General features: G+C 39.4%; 1 protein-coding gene across 17 annotated transcripts in view; it reads left to right on the forward strand.

The window, feature by feature from the left end:
• KLF7 (Kruppel like factor 7) overlaps nt 1-23,948 on the forward strand; it is a 110,554-nt gene that overhangs the window by 68,843 nt on the left and 17,763 nt on the right. For 16 of the 17 annotated variants that reach the window (XR_004350839.1, XR_004350840.1, XR_004350837.1 and 13 more), the window contains one exon: nt 22,023-22,146. The exons of the other annotated variant lie outside the window; for it this stretch is intronic. Coding sequence is in view for 3 of the 16 variants with exons in the window: in XM_032638466.1 (XP_032494357.1) it covers nt 22,023-22,146 (124 nt within the window). In the remaining 13 variants the exon portion in view is untranslated. The remainder of the gene's footprint in view (nt 1-22,022; nt 22,147-23,948) is intronic. 17 annotated transcript variants of the gene reach the window in all.

The following is a 23,948-nucleotide window of genomic DNA, read 5'->3' on the forward strand; positions in this document are numbered from 1 at the left end:
ATTTTAATAATAAGTTTGCTTACGTAATAAAAAGCACTTGCCCAGTCATCATCTCTCTTCATACTTCATAAGAGTCCTGTGAGGCCAACATCAAAGAAGAGATTAGCCCCATTTGTTTCTGGTTTTATGTTTATCTTAGTATGGTATTTAGTACTTATTATCATTGGTGGATTTGTTTATTGGTTTGGTTGCTCTCTTCCTTATATATATATATATATATATATATATATATGTTTGTTCTTTTTTTTCCTTTTTCTCTTTTTGTAAGTGTGTATGTTTATGCTTTTTGTGATTTTATCTGTATAGGTTTGCTTTTACCATTTGTCCTAGGGTTCTGTCTGTTTGCTTTTTCCTTTCTTCTTTTTTGTTTTTTCTCTCATCCTTTTCTTCTGAGCTGTGTGGTTGTCAGGGACTTGGTGCTCCGGCCAGGTGTCAGCCCTGAGCCTCTGAGGAGAGGGCTGAGTCCAGCACATGGACCACCAGAAAACTCCTGGTCCCACATAATATCAATCAGTGAGAGCTCTCCCAGAGATCTTTGTCTCAACACTAAGACCCAGCTCCACCCAACGACCAGCAAGCTCCAGTGCTGGACACCCCATGCCAAACAACTAGCAAGACGGGAACACAACCCCACCTATCAGCTGAGAGGCTGCCTAAAACCATAATAAGGTCACAGACACCCCAAAACACACCTCTGGACACGGCCCTGCCCACCACAAGGACAAGATACAGCCCCACCCACCAGAACACAGGCACCAGTCCCCACTACCAGGAAGCCTACACAAGCCACTGAACCAACCTCACCCACTGGGGACACGCACGAAAAAGAACAGGCACTGTGAACCTGCAGCCTGCAAAAAGGAGACCTCAAACATAGTAAGTTAAACAGAATGAGGAAACAGAGAAATATGCAGCATATGAAGGAGCAAGGTAAAAATCCACCAGACCAAACAAAGGAAGAGGAAATAGGCAGTCTACCTGAAAAAGAATTCAGAGTAATGATAGTAAAGATGATCCAAAATCTCGGAAACAGAATGGAGAAAATACAAGAAACATTTAACAAGGACCTAGAAGATCTAAAGAGCAAACAATGATGAACAACACAATAAATGAAACATAAAATACTCTAGAAGAAATCAATAGCAGAATAACTGAAGCAGAAGAACGGATAAGTGACCTGGAAGATAAACTAGTGGAAATAATTGCCACAGAGCAGAATAAAGAAAAAAGAATGAAAAGAATTGAGGACAGTCTCAGAGACCTCTTTGACAACATTAAACACACCAACATTTGAATTATAGGGGTCCCAGAAGAAGAAGAGAAACAGAAAGGGTCTGAGAAAATATTTGAAGAGATTATAGTTGAAAACTTCCCTAACATGGGAAAGGAAATAGTCAGTCAAGTCCAGGAAGTGCAGAGGGTCCCACACAGGATAAATCCAAGGAGAAACACGCCAAGACACATATTAATCAAACTATCAAAAATTAAATTCAAAGAAAAAATATTAAAAGAAGAAAGGGAAAAGCAACAAATAACATACAAGGGAAACACCATATGGTTAACAGCTGATCTTTCAGCAGAAACTCTGCAAGTCAGAAGGCAGTGGTAGAACATATTTAAAGTGATAAACGGGAAAAACCTACAACTGAGATTACTCTACCCGGGAAGGATTTCATTCAGATTCGATGGAGAAATTAAAACCTTTATAGACAAGCAAAAGTTAAGAGAATTCAGCAACACAAAATCAGCTTTACAACAAATGATAAAGGAACGTCTCTAGGCAGGAAACACAAAAGAAGAAAAAGACCTACAATAACAAACCCAAAACAGTTAAGACAATGGTAATACAAACATAGATATTGATAATTACCTTAAATGTAAATGGAGTAAATGCTCCAACCAAATGATACAGACTGGCTGAATGGATGCAAAAACAGACCCATATATTTGCTGTCTACAAGAGACCAACTTCAGACCTAGAGACACATACAGACTGAAAGTAAGGGGATGGAAAAAGGTATTATATGCAAATGGAAATCAAAAGAAAGCTGGAGTAGCAACTCTCCTGTCAGGCAAAATAGACTTTAAAATAAAGACTATTACAAGAGACAAAGAAGGACACTACATAATGATCAAGGGATTGATCCAAGAAGAAGATATATCAGTTGTAAATATTTATGCACCCAACATAGGAGCACCTCAATACATAAGGCAAATGCTAACAGCCATAAAAGGGGAAATCGACAGTAACACAATCAGAGTAGGGGACTTGAACACCCCACTCTCAACAATGGACAGATCATCCAAAATGAAAATAAATAAGGAAACACAAGCTTTAAATGACACTTTAAACAAGATGGGCTTAATTGATATTTATAGGACATTCCAAGTAAAAAGAACAGAATACACTTTCTTCTCAAGTGCTCATGGAACATTCTCCAAGATAGAGCATACCTTGGGTCACAAATCAAGCCTTGGTAAATTTAAGAAAATTGAAATCATATCAAGTATCTTTTCCGACAACAATGCCATGAGACTAGATATCAGTTACAGGAAAAAATCTGTAAAAGAATACAAAGACATGGAGGCTAAACAATACACTACTAAATAACCAAGAGATCACTGAAGAAATCAAAGAGGAAATCAAAAAATACCTAGAAACAAATGACAATGAAAACACGACAACCCAAAACCTATGGGATGCAGCAAAAGCAGTTCTAAGAGGGAAGTTTAATTAATTAATTAATTAATTAATCTTTGGCTGTGTTGGGTCTTCGTTTCGGTGCGAGGGCTTTCTCCAGTTGCGGCGAGCGGGGGCCACTCTTCATCGCAGTGTGCAGCCCTCTCACTATCGCGGCCTCTTGTTGCGGAGCACAGGCTCCAGATGCCCAGGCTCAGTAGTTGTGGCTCACAGGCCCAGTTGCTCCATGGCATGTGGGATCCTCCCAGACCAGGGCTCGAACCCATGTCCCCTGCATCAGTAGGCAGACTCTCAACCACTGCGCCACCAGGGAAGCCGTAAGCGGGAAGTTTATAGCAATTCAATCCTACCTCAAGAAACAAGAAACATCTCAAATAAACAACCCTAACCTTACACCTAATGCAATTAGAGAAAGAAGAACAAAAAAACACCAGAGTTAGCAGAAGAAATCATAAAGATCACATCAGAAATAAATGAAAAAGAAATGAAGGAAACAATAGCTATGATTAATAAAACTAAAAGCTCATTCTCTGAGAAGATAAACAAAATTGATAAACCATTAGCCAAACTCATCAAGAAAAAAAGGGAGAAGACTCAACAGGTTTAGAAATGAAAAAGAAGTAACAATGGACACTGCAGAACACAAAGGATCATGAAAGACTACTACAAGCAATGCTAGGCCAATAAAATGGACAACCTGGAAGAAATGGACAAATTCTTAGAAAGGTACAACCTTCCAACACCGAACCAGGAAGAAATAGGAAATATCAACAGACTGAAATTTCAGACAAGCACTGAAATTGAAACTGTGATTTAAAATATTCCAACAAACAAAAGCCCAGGACCAGATGGCGTCACAGGTGAATTCTGTCAAACATTTAGAGAAGAGCTAACACCCATTCTTCCCAAACTCTTCCAAAATGTAGCAGAGGGAGAAACACTCCCAAACTCATTCTACAAGGCCACCATCACCCTGATACCAAAACCAAAGATGTCACACAAAAAAATTACAGACCAATATCACTGACGAACATAGATGCAAAAATCCTCAACAAAATACTAGCAAACAGAATCCAACAGCACATCAAAAGGATCATACACCGTGATCAAGTGGGGTTTATCCCAGGAATGCAAGGATTCTTCAATATATGCAAATCAATCAATGTGATACACCATATTAAGAAATTGAAGGATAAAAACTGTATGTTCTCAATAGATGCAGAAAAAGCTTTCAACAAAATTCAACACCCATTTATGATAAAAACTCTCCAGAAAGTGAGCATAGAAGGAACCCACCTCAACATAATAAAGACCATGTATGATAAACCCACAGCCAACATCATTCTCAATGGTGAAAAACTGAAACAGTTTCCTCTGAGATCAGGAACAAGACAAGGTTGCCCACTCTCACCACTGTTATTCAACATACTTTTGGAAATTATAGCCATAGCAATCAGAGGAGAAAAAGAAATAAAAGAAAAAGAAATAAAGTCCAAATCGGAAAAGAAGTAAAACTGTCACTGTTTGCAGATGACATGATCCTATATGTAGAGAATCCTCAGATGCTACCAGAAAACTACTAGAGCTAATCAATGAATTTGGTAAAGTAGCAGGATTCAAATTAAATACACAGAAATGTCTTGCATTCCTATACACTAACAATGAAAAATCTGAAAGGGAAATTAACAATCCCATCTACCACTGCAACAAAAAGAATAAAATATCTAGGAATAAACCTTCCTAAGGAGACAAAAGACTTGTATGCAGAAAACTATAAGACACTGATGAAAGAAATGAAAGACGATACAAAGAGATGGAGAGATATACCATGTTCTTGGATTGGAAGAATCAACATTGTGAAAATGACTCTACTACCCAAAGCAGTCTACAGATTTAGTGCAACCCCTATCAAGCTACCAATGGCATTTTTCACAGAACTAGAACAAAAAATTTTACAATGTGTATGGAAACACAAAAGACTCCAAATAGCCAAAGAAATCTTGAGAAAGGCAAACGGAGCTGGGAGAGTGAGGCTCCCAAACTTCAGACTATACTACAAAGCTACAGTAATCAAGACAGTATGGTAGTAGCACAGAAACAGAAATAGAGATCAATGGAACAGACTAGAAAGCCCAGAGATAAACCCACACACATATGGTCACCTTATCTTTGACAAAGGAGGCAAGAATATACAATGGAGAAGAGACAGCCTCTTCAATAAGTGGTGCTGGGAAAACTGGACAGATAGATGTAAAAGAATGAAATTAGGGCACTTCCTAACACCGTACACAAAAGTAAACTCCAAATGGATTAAAGACCTAAATGTAAGGCCAGACACTATAAAACTCTTAAAGGAAAACATAGGCAGAACACTCTATGACATAAATCACAGCAAGATCCTTTTTGACCCACCTCTTAGAGAAATGGAAATAAAAACAAAACAAATGGGACCTAATGAAACTTAAAAGCTTTTGCACAGCAAAGGAAACCATAAACAAGACGAAAAGACAACCCTCAGAATGGGAGAAAATATTTTCAAATGAAGCAACTGACAAAGGATTAATCTCCAAAACATACAAGCAGCTCATGCAGCTCAATATCAGAAAAACAAACAACCCAATCCAAAAATGGGCAAAAGACCTAAATAGACATTTCTCTAAAGAAGATATACAGATTGCCAACAAACACATGAAAGGATGCTCAGCATCACTAATCATTACAGAAATGCAAATCAAAACTACAATGAGGTATCACCTCACACTGGTCAGAATGGCCATCATCAAAAAATATACAAATAATAAATGATGGAGATGGTATGGAGAAAAGGGAACCCTCTTGCACTGTTGGTGGGAATGTAAATTGATATAGCCACTATGGAGAACAGTATGGAGGTTCATTAAAACACTAAAAACAGAACTACCATATGACCCAGCAATCCCACTACTGGGCATATACCCTGAGAAAACCATAATTCAAAAAAAGACATGTACCACAATGTTCATTGCATTACTATTTACAATAGCCAGGACATGGAAGCAACCTAAGTGTCCATTGATAGATGAATGGATAAAGAAGATGTGGCACATATATACAGTAGAATATTATTCGGTCATAAAAAGAAACAAAACTGAGTTATTTGTAGTGAGGTGGATGGACCTAGAGTGTGTCATACAGAGTGAAGTAAGTCAGAAAGAGAAAAACAAATACCTTATGCTAACACATATATATGGAATCTAAAAAAAAAAAAGAAAAGGTTCTGAAGAACCTAGGGGCAGGACAGGAATAAAGACGCAGAGGTAGAGAATGGACTTGAGGACATGGCAAGGGGGAAGGGTAAGCTGGGACGAAGTGAAAGAGTAGCATTGACATATATACACTACCAAATGTAAGATAGATAGCTGGTGGGAAGCAGCTGCATAACACAGGGAGATCAGCTCGGTGCTTTGTGACCACCTAGAGGGGTGGGATAGGGAGGGTGAGAGGGAGATGCAAGAGGGAGGGGATATGGGGATATGTGTATACATATAACTGATTAACTGTTACACAGCAGAAACTAACACAACTTTTTAAAGCAATTGTACTTCAATAAAGATGTGAATTTAAAAAAAAAGAGAGAGGTTAGCCCCATTTTGCAAAGGAGGAAAGTGAGACTCGAAGAGTATGTAACTGTCTAAGACCCAATAGTTAAGTAGTAAGAGTAAAGACTAGAACCCAGGTCTCCTGATTGTGAGTCGTGTGTCTGTGTGTGTGTGTGTGTGTGTGTGTGTGTGCGCGCGCGCACGTATGTATTTTCCACTGAACTGTACTTGCAAACATGATACTCCATTTCCAGAAGTTCTGGCAACCTTTCTGAATAAAACAAAAAGTGAGATTGAGATGTGAAATAATGCTTTTACTGCAAGTTTTCCATTTGGGCATGTATCATTTTCATTCATTGCTTTCTGTTTACCCTTTGAATTAAGAAGAACATAAATGAAGCTATCTATTTGTGACAGAGACCCAAGCTAACAGAGGCTTAAAGAAGATGGAAGATGTTTTTTTCTCTTTCACATAAAAGTCCAGGCTCTGAGGCAGGTGTGCTCTGAGAAGTTTACGAAAGCCCAGACTCCTGTCCTGTTGGTCCCTCCCCCATCCCAAGGGTTTCTGTCCTTAAGGGATCGCCCATGTCCATGCAATTCAAGATGGCTACTCCCAGGCCTGCTTTATATCAACCTAGTTTTCATGCAACTATTTTGAAAGTGGGAAGGGGAGAGGATGTCCCAATTTTTAAAAGTACAGCTTGGAATTGCACTTGTCACTTCCATTCACATCTCATCAACCAGAAGTTAGTTATATGTCGATATGCGACTGCAAAGGAGCTGGGAAGTAGAATTCTCATTCTGGGTAGCAATGAGCATGGCTAAAATCTGGGGATTCTCTTATGATAGAAAAAGGGAGAATGACTATAGAAGGACAACTGGCTGTTGCTGCTCTGCTCTGAGTCTTAAGAATAGCCTCTTTTTAAGACATTTAAACATGAAGCACTTCAGTTCAGAAATTCTAAAAGTATAATATGGTAAGAAAAAAAATCGTAGTGCATTTTAGTTTGTGGCACATTGCACAGTCAAAATAACTGCAGGGAAACTAGCTTCCTGTGGTATGCCAGAAGTTCTGAATGGAAATTTAATTTACATTTTGCATTTTATGAGAATATTGCATTATTGGCATAATATGAAGTGACTGGGAAATGAATAACTTTGAGAAAGTAAGCCTGTAGGGTCAAATTAACCACATCTTAATATTCTTGCACTTTTTTCTTTCCAAAGTATCAAATCACATTGCACTGACATTTGCACCCCAAGGTGAAAATTTAGTAGAAGAATGAAGAGAAAAGTATTTTGTAGCTGTGGGTTTAGCACAGACAAAATTACGGCTGTTTGAGGTTAGAGGGATATAGTCTGACAGATTGTGTGGGGATGTTTTTACATATGTGGGTGTCAACATGTTTGTGCTGAATTGTTTGCAGATTTGGGGGGAGGTGGTTTTTTTTGTGTGTGTGTGTTAATGTAGACTCCATGGGTGGCTTCAATCATTGTGTTTTCTTCCTAATTCCTATTACAAAGCAGCAGAAAGAGGTTGTAGGAGGATCTAAGCTACAGTGCTTGAAGGAAGGTTTGAACTAAGGACTAGTCATAGATGCATGTTTGTTCGATCAAGTTAATTGACGGTCTTTGAAATGTCTCCACTGTTCTAAATAAGTCTTGGAAATACTAAGGCAAGTAAACCTGGCCTCTACCCTTGCAGGGACCAGTTGGTTTACATGCTGAGGCGACAGCATGTAAACAAATCACTCAAGCAGTAAGACAAGACTCTCCTGAAGAAGTTATAGGATCAGAGAGGAAGGGGCACCCAGTTCTACCAGAGTTGGTCTAGAATCGCTTCCCAGAGGATGTGCTTTGTGAGGTACTGGTGCCACACATTAGGCTAGGCTCTGAGGATACAGCTATGTAAAGACATGAACTCTCACTTCAAGGAAATCAGTCTCCTGGGAGGGGGGTGGCTTGTCATCAAGACCCCTAAGGGTGTGGTTCTTACTTCTTTCCTGTCCATTCTTGAAATTCCTCTTCATATACTCACCTTTCACCTCAGCTGCGACACCCCACTGTTCCGCATCTGTGGGCCTTTGTATCTGCTGTTCCTTCTCCTGAAATGCCCACTGCCCTTGTCCCTGGCATCCCTCAAGTTTCAGTGAGGCTTCTCTCTTCTGGGATGCCTACCCTGAGGGTCCTACAGAGTCTAGGGATGGCCTCCTCCACACATCCACACATACACATTGATCAGTTGCATTGGGCTTGTGTTGTTTGTGTTCACGCGTGGGGCTTCCCCACCTGGGAACTCCTTTAGTGCCGAGACCATTTACTTTTGCTTTAATCTCTAGCACTGTCATTGCTCGGTGCATATTAGAACGAACAATTAATGTTGGCTGAACCCAGGTTGTCACACTGAAGAGGCTGATGGTATTTTCACTATCAGTGAGTTAGACCAGAAGTATCAGTATTTGACTTTGCCTCCTTACCTGCAGACAGAGATGAGTTGTTTTGGCTGATGTGTGTTAGGGTTTGTGAATCTGGATAGCAGGGTGGTAACATAGCTTTTTGTGCTGGGCATTGGTAAGAGATTAGAAAGGATGAGCCCTTACACTTGAATTAATGGTGGGAATTCTACATAGAAGCTATATTTTAAACTAGTGCTGTCTAAAATAGAAATATATGCAAGCCATATATGTGATTTAAAATTTTCTAGTAACCACATTTTGTAAAAAGTAAATAGAAATAGGTAATAGTAATTTTAATAATATATTTTATTTAAACCAATATATCCAAAATATTCTTTCAATATAAGTCAATATGAAAAAATTATTGAGCTGTATTTTACATATTCTTTTTATTAATAAGTCTTCCATATCCGGTGTATTCTATACTTATTGCATGCCTAAATCCATATGCTAAATTTTCAATGGTTAAAGTTAAATACAGTCCTACCAAAAGAAGAGTATAAAATATTCTTTATATTGCTTCAGTTTTCAAATTTTAATTTACATTAAATTAAATTGGAAGTTCAGTTCTTTTTTTTTTTTTCGCGGTACGCGGGCCTGTCACTGTTGTGGCCTCTCCCGTTGCGGAGCACAGGCTCCGGACGCGCAGGCTCAGCGGCCATGGCTCACGGGCCCAGCTGCTACGTGGCATGTGGGACCTTCCTGGACGGGGCACAAACCCGTGTCCCCTGCATTGGCAGGCGGACTCTCAACCACTGCGCCACCAGGGAAGCCCGGAAGTTTAGTTCTTTAGTTGCCTTAGCCACATTTCAAGTGCTCACAGCCACATGTGGTTTCTGACTACTGTATTGGACACTGCAGTTGTTGACAGCTGTGGGATTAAGTCAAAATCCTTTCTCACCTCTCTCCATATTCTGAAGTAGGAGCTATACCTCATTAAGGATATAAGGTTTAAATTTTAATTTATAAATTTTTAAACAACCATTTTAAGGTGGTGATCCAGGCAATGAGGAGTTAACCTAATCTCGGCCAGTTATTATTTTATTAGTTGTTTTAAAACTAAAAAAAAAAATAGAGTAAATGTTTGTATGGTCTGTAAAGTGTCTGGTGCTTTGCATAAATTCAGTAACTCAGGCCCTAGCACCTAGTTGGCTTTTGGGTGAGCAAGTAAATGGATGAATGAAAACAATCAACATGGAGCATAAATAAATGAGTACATATTTTATTTTATGTAATAGTTATAAATGCTTTTGAAATTCAGGAAAATAAAGCCCTTGTCTCATTTTTCCATCACTCCCCTAATCTAAAAACCTTGGGAAAAAAATATTTAAAATTCAGCTGGAACAATGATTATTAATAATATTTAACAATGTTAGTAATAATAATTGGAAGCCATTTCCACCTTAAAAATGGCAATCTGGAAAACGGGGCCATGGTCGTTTTCTTTGAGTTTGAGAATTTACAAACCTGTCACAGCATCATGACGTGTATATTGCATTGCTCACTACAGTTTTCCATTAAATGTTTAATTTATTGAATTCATGTAGATCAATCTCAAAGTGATTTAGTACATAAATGTTTCAAACATTATCATTAAAAAAAAAAAATTTAGCTGGAATCTAAGAGGAACTCTGAGACAGTTTTCCAAAGCAGCGTTAGTAACGTGGAGTATTTTTTAGTTGTAGCACATACACCCTGAGAAGGGATTGCCAAGCTATGGAGTGATGTTTACTGGTTACTCTTTTTCCAATTTTTTTTAATGTTTATTTATTTATTTTCTTATTAGTTATCCATTTTATACACATGAGTGTATACATGTCAATCCCAGTCTCCAAATTCATCCCAGCACCACCACCACCCCCCCGCCACTTTCCCCCCTTGGTGTCCATACATTTGTTCTCTACTTCTGTATACCAATTTCTGTTCTGCAAACCAGTTCATCTGTGCCATTTTCTAGGTTCCACATATATGCGTGAATATACGATATTTGTTTTTCTCTTTCTGACTTACTTCACTCTGGATGACAGTCTCTAGATGCATCCACATCTCTACAAATGACCCGATTTTGTTCCTTTTTATGGCTGAGTAATATTCCATTGTATATATGTACCACATCTTCTTTATCCATTCATCTGTTGATGGGCATTTAGGTTGCTTCCATGACCTGGCTATTGTAAATAGTGCTGCAGTGAACATTGGGGTGCATGTGTCTTTTTGAATTATGGTTTTCTCTGGGTATATGCCCAGTAGTGGGATTGCTGGGTCATATAGTAATTCTATTTTTAGTTCTTTAAGGAACCTCCATACTGTTCTCCATAGTGGCTGTATCAATTTACATTCCCACCAACAGTGCAAGAGGATTCCCTTTTCTCCACACCCTCTCCAGCATTTCTTCTTTGTAGGTTTTCTGATGCCCATTCTAACTGGTGTGAGGTGATACCTCGTAGTTTTGATTTGCATTTCTCTAATAATTAGTAATGTTGAGCAGCTTTATGTGTGCTTCTTGGCCATCTGTGTGTCTTCTATGGAGAAATGTCTGTTTAGGTCTTGGGCCCAGTTTTTGATTGGCTTGTTTGTTTTTTTTAATATTGAGCTGCATGAGCTGTTTATATATTTTGGAGATTAATCCTTTGTCCGATGATTCATTTGCAAATATTTTCTCCCATTTTGAGGGTTGTCTTTTCGTCTTGTTTATGGTTTCCTTTGCTGTGAAAAAGCTTTTAAGTTTCATTAGATCCCATTTGTTTATTTTTGTTTTTATTTCCATTTCTCTAAGAGATGGGTCAAAAAAGACCTTGCTGTGATTTATGTCAAAGAGTGTTCTTCCTATGTTTTCCTCTAAGAGTTTTATAGTGCCTGGTCTTACATTTAGGTCTCTAATCCATTTTGAGTTTCTTTTTGTGTATGGTGTTAGGGAGTGTTCTAATTTCATTCTTTTACATGTAACTGTCCAGTTTTCCCAGCACCACTTATAGAAGAGGCTGTCTTTTCTCCATTGAATATTCTCGCCTCCTTTATCAAAAATAAGGTGACCATATGTGTGTGGGTTTATCTCTGGGCTTTCTATCCTGTTCCATTGAGCTATATTTCTGTTTTTGTGCCACTACCATACTGTCTTGATTATTGTAGCTTTGTAATATAGTCTGAAATCCAGGAGCCTGATTCCACCAGCTCCATTTTCCTTTCTCAAGATAGCTTTGGCTATTCGGGGTCTTTTGTGTTTCCATACGAATTGTGAAGTTTTTTACTCTAGTTCTGTGAAAAATGCCGTTGGTAGTTTGATAGGGATTGCATTGAGTCTATAGATTGCTTTGGGTAGTATAGTCATTTTCACAATATTGATTCTTCCAATCCAAGAACATGGTATATCTCTCCATCTGTTTGTATCATCTTTAATTTCTTTCATCAGTGTCTTATAGTTTTCTGCATATGGGTCTTTTGTCTCCCTAGGTAGGTTTATTCCTAGGTATTTTATTCTTTTTGTTGCAATGGTAAACGGGAGTGTTTCCTTAATTTCTCTTTCAGATTTTTTCATCATTCGTGTATACGAATGCAAAAGATTTCTGTGCATTAATTTTGTATCCTGCAACTTTACCAAATTCATTGATTAGCTCTAGTAGTTTTCTGGTGGCATCTTTAGGACTCTCTATGTATAGTATCATGTCATCTGCAAACAGTGACAGTTTTACTTCTTTTCCAATTTGTATTCCTTTTATTTATTTTTCTTCTCTGATTGCTGTGACTAGGACTTCCAAAACTATGTTGAATAATAGTGGTGAGAGTGGACATCATTGTCTTGTTCCTGATCTTAGAGGAAATGCTTTCAGCTTTTCACCATTAAGAATGACATTGGCTGTGGGTTTGTCGTATCTGGCCTTTATTATGTTGAGGTAGGTTCCCTCTATGCCCACTTTCTGGAGAGTTTTTATCATAAATGGTGTTGAATTTTGTCAAAAGCTTTTTCTGCATCTATTGAGATAATCGTATGGTTTTTATTCTTCAATTTGTTAATATGGTGTATCAGATTGTTTGATTTGCGTATAGTGAAGGATCCTTGCATCTCTGGGATAAATCCCACTTGATCATGGTGTATGATCCTTTTAATGTGTTGTTGGATTCTGGTTGCTAGTATTTTGTTGAGGATTTTTGCATCTCTATTCATCAGTGATATTGGTCTGTAATTTTCTTTTTTTGTAGTATCTTCGTCTGGTTTTGGTATCAGGGTGATGGTGGCCTCATAGAATGAGTTTAGGAGTTTTACTTCCTCTGCAATTTTTTGGAAGAGTTTGAGAAGGATGGGTGTTAGCTCTTCTCTAAATGTTTGATAGACTTCACCTGTGAAGCCATGTGGTCCTGGACTTTTGTTTGTTGGAAGATTTTTAATCACAGTTTCAATTTCATTACTTGTGATTGGTCTGTTCATATTTTCTGTTTCTTCCTGGTTCAGTCTTGGAAGGTTATACCTTTCTAAGAATTTGTCCATTTCTTCCAGGTTGTCCATTTTATTGGCATAGAGTTGCTTGTAGTAGTCTCTTAGGATGCTTTGTATTTCTGCAGTGTCTGTTGTAACTTCTCCTTTTTCATTTCTAATTTTATTGACTTGAGTCCTCTCCCTCTTTTTCTTGATGAGTCTGGCTAATGGTTCATCAATTTTGTTTATCTTCTCAAAGGACCAGCTTTTTTTTTTTTTTAAACATCTTTATTGGGGTATAATTGCTTTACAATGGTGTGTTAGTTTCTGCTTTATAACAAAGTGAATCAGCTATACATATACATATGTTCCCATATGTCTTCCCTCTTGCGTCTCCCTCCCTCCCACTCTCCCCATCCCACCCCTCCAGGCTGTCACAAAGCACCGAGCTAATATCCCTGTGCCTTGCGGCTGCTTCCCCCCAGCTATCTACCTTACTACGTTTGTTAGTGTGTATATGTCCATGACTCTCTCTCGCCCTGTCAAAACTCACCCTTCCCCCTCCCCATATCCTCAAGTCCATTCTCCAGTAGGTCTGCGTCTTTATAAAGGACCAGCTTTTAATTTTATTAATCTTTGCTATTATTTTCTTTGTTTCTATTTCATTTATTTCTGCTCTGATCTTTATGATTTCTTTCCTTCTGCTAACTTTGGATTTTGTTTGTTCTTCTTTCTCTAGTTCCTTTAGGTGTAAGGTTAGATTGTTTACTTGAGATTTTTCTAGTTTCTTGAGGTAGGCTTGTATAGCTATAAACTTCCTTCTTAGAACTGTTTTTGCTGCATCCCATAGGTTTTGGATTGTCATGTTTTCATTGTCATTTGTCTCTAGGTATTTTTTGATTTCCTCTTTGATTTCTTCAGTGATCTCTTGGTTATTTAGTAACATATTGTTTAGCCTCCATGTGTTTTGTGTTTTTTTACGTTTTTTTTCCCTGTAATTGATTTCTAATCTCATAGCATTGTGGTCAGAAAAGACGCTTGATATGATTTCAGTTTTCTAAATTTACTGAGGCTTGATTTGTGACCCAGGATGTGATCTGTCCTGGAGAATGTTTCATGCGCACTTGAGAAGAAAGTGTAATCTTCTGTTTTTGGATGGAATGTCCTATAAATCTCAATTAAATCTATCTGGTCTATTGTGTCATTTAAAGCTTGTGTTTCCTTATTAATTTTCTGTTTGGATGAGCTGTCCATTGGTGTAAGTGAGGTGTTAAAGTCCCCCACTATTATTGTGTTACTGTCGATTTCCTCTTTTCGAGCTGTTAGCAGTTGCCTTATGTATTGAGGTGCTCCTATGTTGGGTGCGTATATATTTATAATTGTTATATCTTCTTCTTGGATTGATCCCTTGATCATTACATAGTGTCCTTCCTTGTCTCTTGTAACATTCTTTAGTTTAAAGTCTATTTTATCTGTTATGAGTATTGCTACTCCAGCTTTCTTTTGATTTCCATTTGCATGGAATATCTTTTTCCATCCCCTCACTTTTAGTCTGTATGTGTCCCTAGGTCTGAAGTGGGTCTCTTTTAGGCAGCATATACATGGGTCTTGTTTTTGTATCCATTAAGCAAGCCTGTGTCTTTTGGTTGGAACATTTAATCCATTCACGTTTAAGGTAATTATCGATATGTATGTTCCTATTACCATTTTCTTAATGGTTTTGGGTTTGTTTTTGTAGGTCCTTTTCTTCTCTTGTGTCTCCCACTTAGGGAAGTTCCTTTAGCATTTGTTGTAGAGCTGGTTTGGTGGTGCTGAATTCTCTTAGCTTTTGCTTGTCTGTAAAGCTTTTGATTTCTCCATCGAATCTGAATGAGATCCTTGCTGGGTAGAGTAATCTTTGTTGTAGGTTCTTCCTTTTCATCACTTTAAGTATATCGTGCCACTCCCTTCTGGCTTGTAGAGTTTCTGCTGAGAAATCAGCTGTTAACATTATGGGAGTTCCCTTGTATGTTATTTGTCATTTTTCCCTTGCTGCTTTCAATACTTTTTCTTTGTCTTTAATTTTTGCCAGTTTGATTACTATTTGTCTCAGCATGTTTCTCCTTGGGTTTATCCTGTATAGGACTCTCTGCACTTCCTGGACTTGGCTGGTTATTTCCTTTCCCATGTTAGGGAAGTTTTTGACTATAATCTCTTCAAATATTTTCTTGGGTCCTTTCTCTCTTCTCCTTCTGGGACCCCTATAATGCGAATGTTGTTGCGTTTAATGTTGTCCCAGAGGTCTCTTAGGCTGTCTTCATTTATTTTCATTCTTTTTCTTTATTCTGTTCTGCAGCAGTGAATTCTACCATTTTGTCTTTCAGGTCACTTGCCCGTTCTTCTGCCTCAGGTATTCTGCTATTGATTCCTTCTAGTGTGGTTTTCATTTCAGTTATTGTATTGTTCATCTCTGTTTGTTTGTTCTTTAATTCTTCTAGATCTTTTAAAAACATTTCTTGCATCTTCTCAATCTTTGCCTCCATTCTTTTTTGAGGTCCTGGATCATCTTCACTATCATTATTCTGAATTCTTTTTCTGGAAGATTGCCTATCTCCATTTCATTTAGTTGTTTTCCTGGGGTTTTATCTTGTTCCGTCATCCAGTACATAGCCCTCTGCCTTTTCATCTTGTCTGTCTTTCTGTGAATGTGTTTTTTGTTCCACAGGCTGCAGGATTGTAGTTCGTCTTGCTTCTGCTGTCTGCCCTCTGGTGGATGAGCCTCTTTTTCCAATGTTAAGAAAGCTTTGTGACATTTTCTCTCTCAGTGTCTGTATTCCCCAGGTGGTTTAAATTCTCTAGTGTTGCTGAGTGTGATGTGAAAGCAATTGATGGGTCTTTTCTGATTTCCTCTAGATGTGCTAGGTGACAATATAAACCCATTACAGAGTACCCCTTCTCCTTTCCATTTTGCTTTTCCATTTCCTGATCTACAGAATTTCAAATTCCTAATCCAAGTCCTAAGGAGACTAGGACCCTAACATGCCCAGATAACAGAAATCTAGTAGCTACATTTTTTAAACAAATAAAAAGAAATAGGATTAGTTTTAACAGAAACATAGGTACATCAACATCCTAGTCTCCTTAGGAAATGGATTAGGAACTTGAAATTTTGCAGATCAGGAAATGAATGCAGAAAATTTGCATTAGCAATGTTTATTTTCAAGAGACTTTTAATGCAAGATTCTGACACCTGTTCGTATTTCATGCTACAATCTATATCTTAAAGGCAAATGTATAGTGCAATACGTTTGACATATCACTTATGCTCTCCCAAACCCATCTTCAGTGAGAACCTCTACCAATGAGTTCTGTAAAATGATGCACTTGGTTTCCCAGAGGGGATGTTTCTCAGGAGACTGATCCCAGGGTTGAGATGAAGATTTACAGGAAGATTTTCAGGATACTCCTTTTTTAGGCTCGGGCAGATAGGGAAGAAGTGGGTAGTGATCTTTGATGGTGAAGGAATAGTTAATCCATTGTAGAGTTTCACATTGTAGTCCCTGTTACAGAGGCGTGGCCAGATTTAAACAAGCAAGCAAACATTTTCTACTCTTATGCCAGTTCAGTACCTAGAGAGGGACTGAAATCACTCAGGCTGTCCTGCGCCTCTGCTGTACCTGGGTCTTTGTTGCAAATGAGGATGCTTTATTCATGCAGTTTCTTTTACAGGATTGAGCCAGGCCCTGCTTTAGTGCTGTTGGTATCACAATGAACAAAAGAGATGCCCGCATGAAGCTTATACTCTCCTAGGGGAAGCAGACAGTAGTACACACAAACAATATGCAGTCTAATGTCAGAGTGACTAAGTAGTATATAGAAGATGACAGAATCTGCTGTTCAGCAGATGATGGGGAGGGTAGGTCTCTCTGAGGTGGAGACATTTGAACAGTGACCTGAATGAAGTGAGGCAACAGGAGTGTTCCAGGTAGCAAGTGCAAAGGCTCTGAGATGGGAACAGCCAGATAGGGCGTGGGGAATCAGGTTGGTGGTGGCAGACCATGTAGACTCTATACTACAGGACCTTATAGGCTTTTGACTTTTATTCTAAAAGCAATAGGAAACCATTGGAGCATTTACACTTTAATATCTTCTTAACCATTTTTGGGTCATGAACTTCTTTGGCAGTCTGGTGAAGCCTGTGGAACCCTCTGCAGAATAATATTTTTAAATGCATAAAATAAAATCCAGGGGATTTTAAAGAAAACAATTATATGGAAATATAAAGATTGAAGTCACCTTTAAGGGACACACATGCTCTGATTTACATTTTCAAAGGGTTGTTCTGACTGCTGCAGCAAGAATAGACTGTAGGGGCCAAGGATAGAAGCACAGAGACCAGTGAGCTTGGAGCCAAGCTGTTTTCATCTACCCTGTAGGGCAATGGTCTCAAAATAGCGTTGTGCAACACAGTCTTTTTGAGTGCAGGAAGAAAAATTTATAACTTCTATTTATATTTAATTGACCCTAATTCTTTTAAATTTCTATATTGAGTGTATGTTTTATAATATCCTAATATATTAGTACATTTATATAATTCATGAATAAATCTGCATGTATTGAAGGTACATGTTCAAAAGGTAATGGTAACAATATATTTTGATCAATCAAATGTGATGTTTGTGATGTAGGAAGAGTTACTCTATAAGAAACTAAAAAAAAAAAAAAAAATGCCACACCGCTTTAGACCACATTCCATTTCAGAGGCCATTTTGTGGGGAAGCATGAATTTGTGCCATGATTCAGCCTTGCTAAATGTCAGTCCTGTTTCTCAAGCATCCTTAACTCTCCTTAAGAGCCCTCATATGGCTATAAATCTATTTACACCTGATTAGACCTACTATCACGTCTGACGTGACACATACTCCCCCAGGGAAATGAGTTTCCTGGGGTTAATAATTTCCAGAAAGGAAAAGCAGTTCTTGATGTTCCCCCTGAAATTCTGAAGAGCGGCTTCTACTGCGGGCCCTGTGAACCGTGCAGGCACTGTCATGCTCTCCTGTACATCCTCTTTGTCACGTGCTTGCCTTCATTCACACACTCCTTCGGGACTTGAGTCCTGATGTTTGAAGCTTGTCTCCCATTTGCCTGTCTCACAGAGACCTCTCTTGAACATTTTTGTTCACTCTTGAGATGCAGTGAGCCAAATGCTGGGCATTCTAGGTGCCGCAAGTGTAGCGTGGGGCAGGGCTATGACATTTTCTGTTTTATACCCAGGAATAGGACCTGGAGTGGAGCAAGGACAGAAGGGAGGGTGAGGCAGATGAGCTGATTTTGCATGAATCTGTTCAGTTATTACTGAACTGCCTTTTTCTTTTCTTTTCTTTCTTTCTCCCTCCCTCCCTCCCTCCCTCCCTCCCTCCCTCCCTTCCTTCCTTCTTTTCTCCTACACCCCTTTTACCCCCTGTCTTTTTTTTCTAAAAGCCTTTGTTTTCTTTTATAAAGAAAGCCGTTCTTTTCTAAAGAAGGAAACCCAAGCCTTTCATAAAATGAGCAGAAACCTTCAGGTACGGTGTTAGGATAAAAACTAATGCATTGTGGGTGTAGGTTCTGCCCCCAAGATCCAGCAGTCAGGTGTTGGTGTCTGGGGGATGTAATCTTGGCCATGCAAAGTGCTGACGGAAGAATTTCACTGACTTGAGAGTAGATATTAGTTTGTGGAAGTGGGTACAGAACCCAGAAACTAGGCCAGCCTAACCACACTATTTGTGAGCTTTAGATAGGAAATTGTATTCCCAATTCTTTGTATTTTTCCTGTCCCTCTGATTTCTGAACTCTCCCTGTTTCAGGCACTACTCCTTCATTTGGCTCTGTTCTTTCTTGGTTATTTTAAATTTCTTATTAGTGAGTATTTGCGGAAATGGCAACTTGTAGGTCAATTACTCAGGAGCTAGAAAAATAACTTGATGCATCACTGTAGCATAACTTGGCTAAACTAGCAGGGCACAGAGGGTCTTGTCCGTAGTGTTATTCTGTATAGCACCTGCTGCAAGCAGGAAACAATGTTAGGTGACACGATTCAGAGCTAAGTCAAGCTGTTTGTAGTTTCTGTCTGTGCAGTGGCAAAAGGGACGCAGCCACTGGAAGGACACTGAAATAGCTACTGGGAAGAGGATGGTTGGTTTGTGCCAGGAATTAACAGAGCATCTACATTATTTTCTGGGAAATCACTAACTCCTTGATATTATTTGTCAGAATAGAACAGAACAAAACTGGTTAAAAAAAATTCAGCAAGGGGAAAAGCAAACTCTTTGAAATTTTAAAAAAATATACCCAAAGACATCTACTTTAATCTCCCTCATTTTCTGTGTCCTTCCTGTGTCCTTCAGAACGTAGTTGCCTGTGATGGACGGGTCTGTTCGATTGTGGGATTGATTTTGGGGACTGGATGTCTCTGCTTGTTGCTGTAGAATGTCATGGGATTTCCAGATGCCTTGTTGCATTTGGGGTATGCTTGGTACCCAAGGTTCCAGGACCCTCCAGTTTTACTCTCATTTGAAGGCCTTTGAGGGTGGAAGGTATTTTGAATTTCTGAAGTCTTTGGTGCCTCATTCTCCGTTTCTTGTTGTTGTTTGTGTCAGATTTGTTTGAAGTAACAGAGCCTCGTGGGTGATCAATAACATTAAGTAAATGATGCCAACAGGCCTCTCTGAGAGGGCACTTCTCTCTCCTACTTGGGTCTCTTATTTCCCCTTCAGCATCCCACCCATTCAGAGCAGATCTAAAGAGCACAGTTTTTCTGGTCCATTCTTCATCAGTATACTGAGAAAATACTTAAAACTTAAAAAGACTCTCTGTTTTCCAATATTTAGTTTGCCCAGAGTGACTCTAGACCCAGCTGTCTGGAGCCTGAGCCCTGGAAGTTCGTACTGACGGCCAGTTAGACCTGTCTCCTCAGCAGCCTCTGAGAATATAGACGAACGGGGAGGAAAGGGGGTTCAGATTAATTGAACATTTACCTTGTGCCAGGCTTTGGAAATGCCTTATACACAACGACTTATGTAAGCCTCACGATAAACACAGGCATCTCACCCTGAGGCCTGGTGTCTGCAAAGAATGAATAAGATCCCAGGTGTGCTAACTCCAAAGCTGACTTGACCCCTCCACTCTTCACCTTCTCTGCAGCAAGCGCACTTTTCCAAAACTGTGGCTTTAAGTATCCAGAAGGTGAACTTTTAACACCGCTCAGTGATTCTTTTTTTTTTTTTTTCTGGTTTCCAAAACTGAATGGGTTTCCTCCTGCGCTTCTGGCCCTCCTTCATGTCCTCTTGGTTCGATTGAAAAGAAATGCCTGTGTTTCTCATTCCTCTTCTCCATGGGTTTTACAGAGCAGCAGCCCACTAGGGCACCAATTTAATGAAATGAAATTTTTCAATCATGTTTGGTTCAATTCTAGGTGATACAAATAAAGAATTGTGAATGCTTTGTAGTTAGGTTCAAAGGGAAGGAAAAAGGTAGAAAGAAGAAACTGGGTCAAGTATAGTACCTGGGCAATGTCTCCTTAAGTGCTGCCAAGTGAACGTTGAGCTATTAAAAATGGAGAAATAATGGGGCAGCCGTACTACTTTGGCACTTGTGTATCTGGAAATTTCAGGTTTAGCAGTTTATAATACTTACCTATGCCAGGCGTTGTTCTAATTTATATATAGTACATATGTATATTAATTTATCCTCTCCAAACCCTTTAAGGTACATATCTCTAAGAAAACAGAGGCACAGAGATGTTGATTAACTTGCCCAAGGATAGACAGTTAAGAGCGGAACCAAAAGTTGAGCCTAGGGAGGTTGGCTTCAGAGCTGTTGACTGCTATGCTAACCAGCCTCTCAGTTACAGGGCTCGGTAACTCTCATGATTTCAAAGATCATTTTTCTTCTTATTAGAACCAGCCCACCATACAGTTGGAAGGGTAAGTATTTGTCATGTTTGATGACAGACGTTGATGGGTTAAAAAAAGGTCTTAGGAAAATCATGCACTTTCTCTTCCATATTCCTCAATCTGTATTTACTGTGCGAAAAGGTCACTTGAGCACAGAGCTCGAATTTCGTGCTTCTAAGCAGCTTCACCGTGGCTGAAACCTTGCTCTACAAATTGACTTTAAAAATATTTTGTAATAATGTGTATCACGCTCAAATATGAACGCTCTGGAGTCATTAAGTGATGAGCTTCTTAAATAGGACTTTTGCAACTATATTTCACATAAATGCCGGGAATCGTTAAGTGATTTTTGTTTTACTCTCAGATCGTAGCCTTTTTTCGTGACTGTCCATCCACTCACATTTACTGGAAGGAACTGGGGTTCTGGGAGACCTGAGCTCTTTGCCTTGTCAGTCAGCTGCCTGGCTACAGTTTGTGGTAGGAGGGAAGAGAGGGGAGAAGACTAAATAGGCTGAAATGGTAAATTACTGTAGGTTCTGGAGAAAAATAGAATTAGAAACATTTGTGGTTCAGATGAAAATAGCACACTTCCTTTCTGCTTGGAGTCGGGGGGAGGGGGTCAAAGTGCTCCAGGGAATAGAAAATAAATAAAAATTGATCCCTCACCAGTTGAAGGAAATGCTCTGACTCTGGGAACTGAAATGACAGCTCCAGATTTGAAGATCTTGTGAAACCACTTTTGAAGGTTAAAAAATAAAATAAAATAAAATAAAATAACAAGAAAACACCAGGAGACTTAAAAAAAAACAAAACAAATGTGACATACTGTGTTAGGAAATGCAGTCTTTCAAGAATGATTTCACAGCCCTTTTCCAAGACTGTAGAATAGGTAGCAGACCCTGATCAGGTGTGTGCCCGTTTTGTTCCTGTTGCTGACCATGGTCATTCCATCTCTTCTTGCAGGTGAGAAGCCTTATAAGTGCTCATGGGAAGGGTGTGAGTGGCGTTTTGCACGAAGCGATGAGCTCACAAGGCACTACAGGAAACACACAGGTGCAAAGCCCTTTAAATGCAACCACTGCGACAGGTAAAGAAACTTAGAAGCTGCTGGGATGGGGAAGGGAGTTGCTGAAATGGGTGGGGGGGTGCTGGTCGTGTGCTCTTGGGTTTATCACAAGCCTCTCTTGCAGAGACTCAGGCCTGGGAATGCCTTTTACTTCTCCATGGAGAAAACCAATTAGATAAGGGTGCCTCCTTGCATGTAACCAAGAGATGATGTGAATTCTTGGATCAGTTACATAAGTATTTAACGAGCACCAGAACTGTGATAGTCACTGGGTATCAATAAGACATAGCTCCTACCTACCCTCAAGGGGATGATGTGGCAGATAATTTTAGTGTAATAGGAAAAGTGATAGGATAGAGAATGGCCACCTGTAGCTTCTGATCTTTCTATTAACATCAACACTATTTTTCCTCATCCTTAATAACGTGAAAGAATAGAAAGCCTGCTTAATGGAGGGAAGGTGAGTTATAAGGCTTTTCTTCGAAGCACTGTTGGAAACGAATTTGCTGAAGAGAGTTCCCATTCTTTGGGGGGCCTGAACCATCCTTTCTTCTTTGAAAATAGGTACAAAGTTCTAAAAGTTGGTGAGGCTTTGAGAACTTATCCTATAATTCAATTTCAAACCTTCAGCATTTGATAGTGGAAGAAAGAGCACGTAGCAGCAGATTCTACGCAAGTAATAGTATCTGACAGCCCTGGCATTATCAACCAATAAACCCCAAAATGGAGACTCTGCAGGCCAAGGTGAAGGCAGGATTAGGTTTAGACATAATCAAATAATGGGCTTGCATCTGAGCGTGTTAGCCTTCTAATCCTATTTCTGTGTTTAAAAGGAAGCTTAAGAAAATTAACCATCTTTTTAATGCACTACTAAAGGTCTCGGTTATGATGAGAAAAATGCTTCTAATACGATAAAAGCCCTGAAAGCCTCAGGGTTCCCCGGCTCAGCCAGCAGTTCACAGGCTGGCAGGAGGGGTGAGCAGGATGTCTGCAGAGGCCTGGCTCTCTGTCGGAGGAAATGCAATGGTTTTCCCATCCTGCCCCCCTCATCGCTGTGCCGGCACCTCCCTCACCAGACCTTCCTCTGGAGTAGTGCCTGTTTGTTTGGAGAGCAGGGCAAGAGTGGCCAAATCTCATGGGTGGCCACTTGGCTTGGAGCTCCTTTAAGATGCTTATAAAGGAGCATTCAGGTTTTTCCTCCTTTTTTTTTTTTTTTTCCTTTTTCCTGAAGAGGCTATTTTCCTCTTATCTTCATTCTTGAAGAACTAAATAAAGCCCCCCATGCCTCCTGGAGCCCAAAGATAACCTCCCACCCCAGGGCTGAGGAAGTACATTCCATGAAGCTATTGTCTCTCATTCCCTTGGAGCTCTCTTCTGCTACCTAAAAACACAACCTGTTTTTTCATTTCTATCCCATTACCTCAAAGTCCCCCTAAATTTATGTGAATCAGCAGCTGTTCTTCTACAGATTATATTTCAGTGATGTTTCTCCTTATTTGATATCGTCTCTCGACTCCCATCTCAAGTTCATTCCTCTCTAACCCTGGCTACTAATAAAGAAGTTATATAGATGGTGACTCTTTGACCACAGCCCTTTGAGGAAGAGCCTTATATCAGTGGGGATGAAGAGGATCCTTTGTGAGTTGTCAAAGTGTGGTGGTAGTAGGTACACACGAGTCACCTTGCCCTGAAGGGTGGTGAGGCTGTTACTTGGAGGTGGTGCATTATGGATGGCCATAATCTGGGGAAATTGCCAGTTAGCATTCCTCTCTTTAGGTCCACCGAGTTACTGAGCAGTATGCAGCTGTCCAGCACTTGACACG

The sequence above is a fragment of the Phocoena sinus genome, chromosome 7, assembly GCF_008692025.1.
Source record: "Phocoena sinus isolate mPhoSin1 chromosome 7, mPhoSin1.pri, whole genome shotgun sequence".
Classification (NCBI taxonomy): domain Eukaryota; kingdom Metazoa; phylum Chordata; class Mammalia; order Artiodactyla; family Phocoenidae; genus Phocoena; species Phocoena sinus.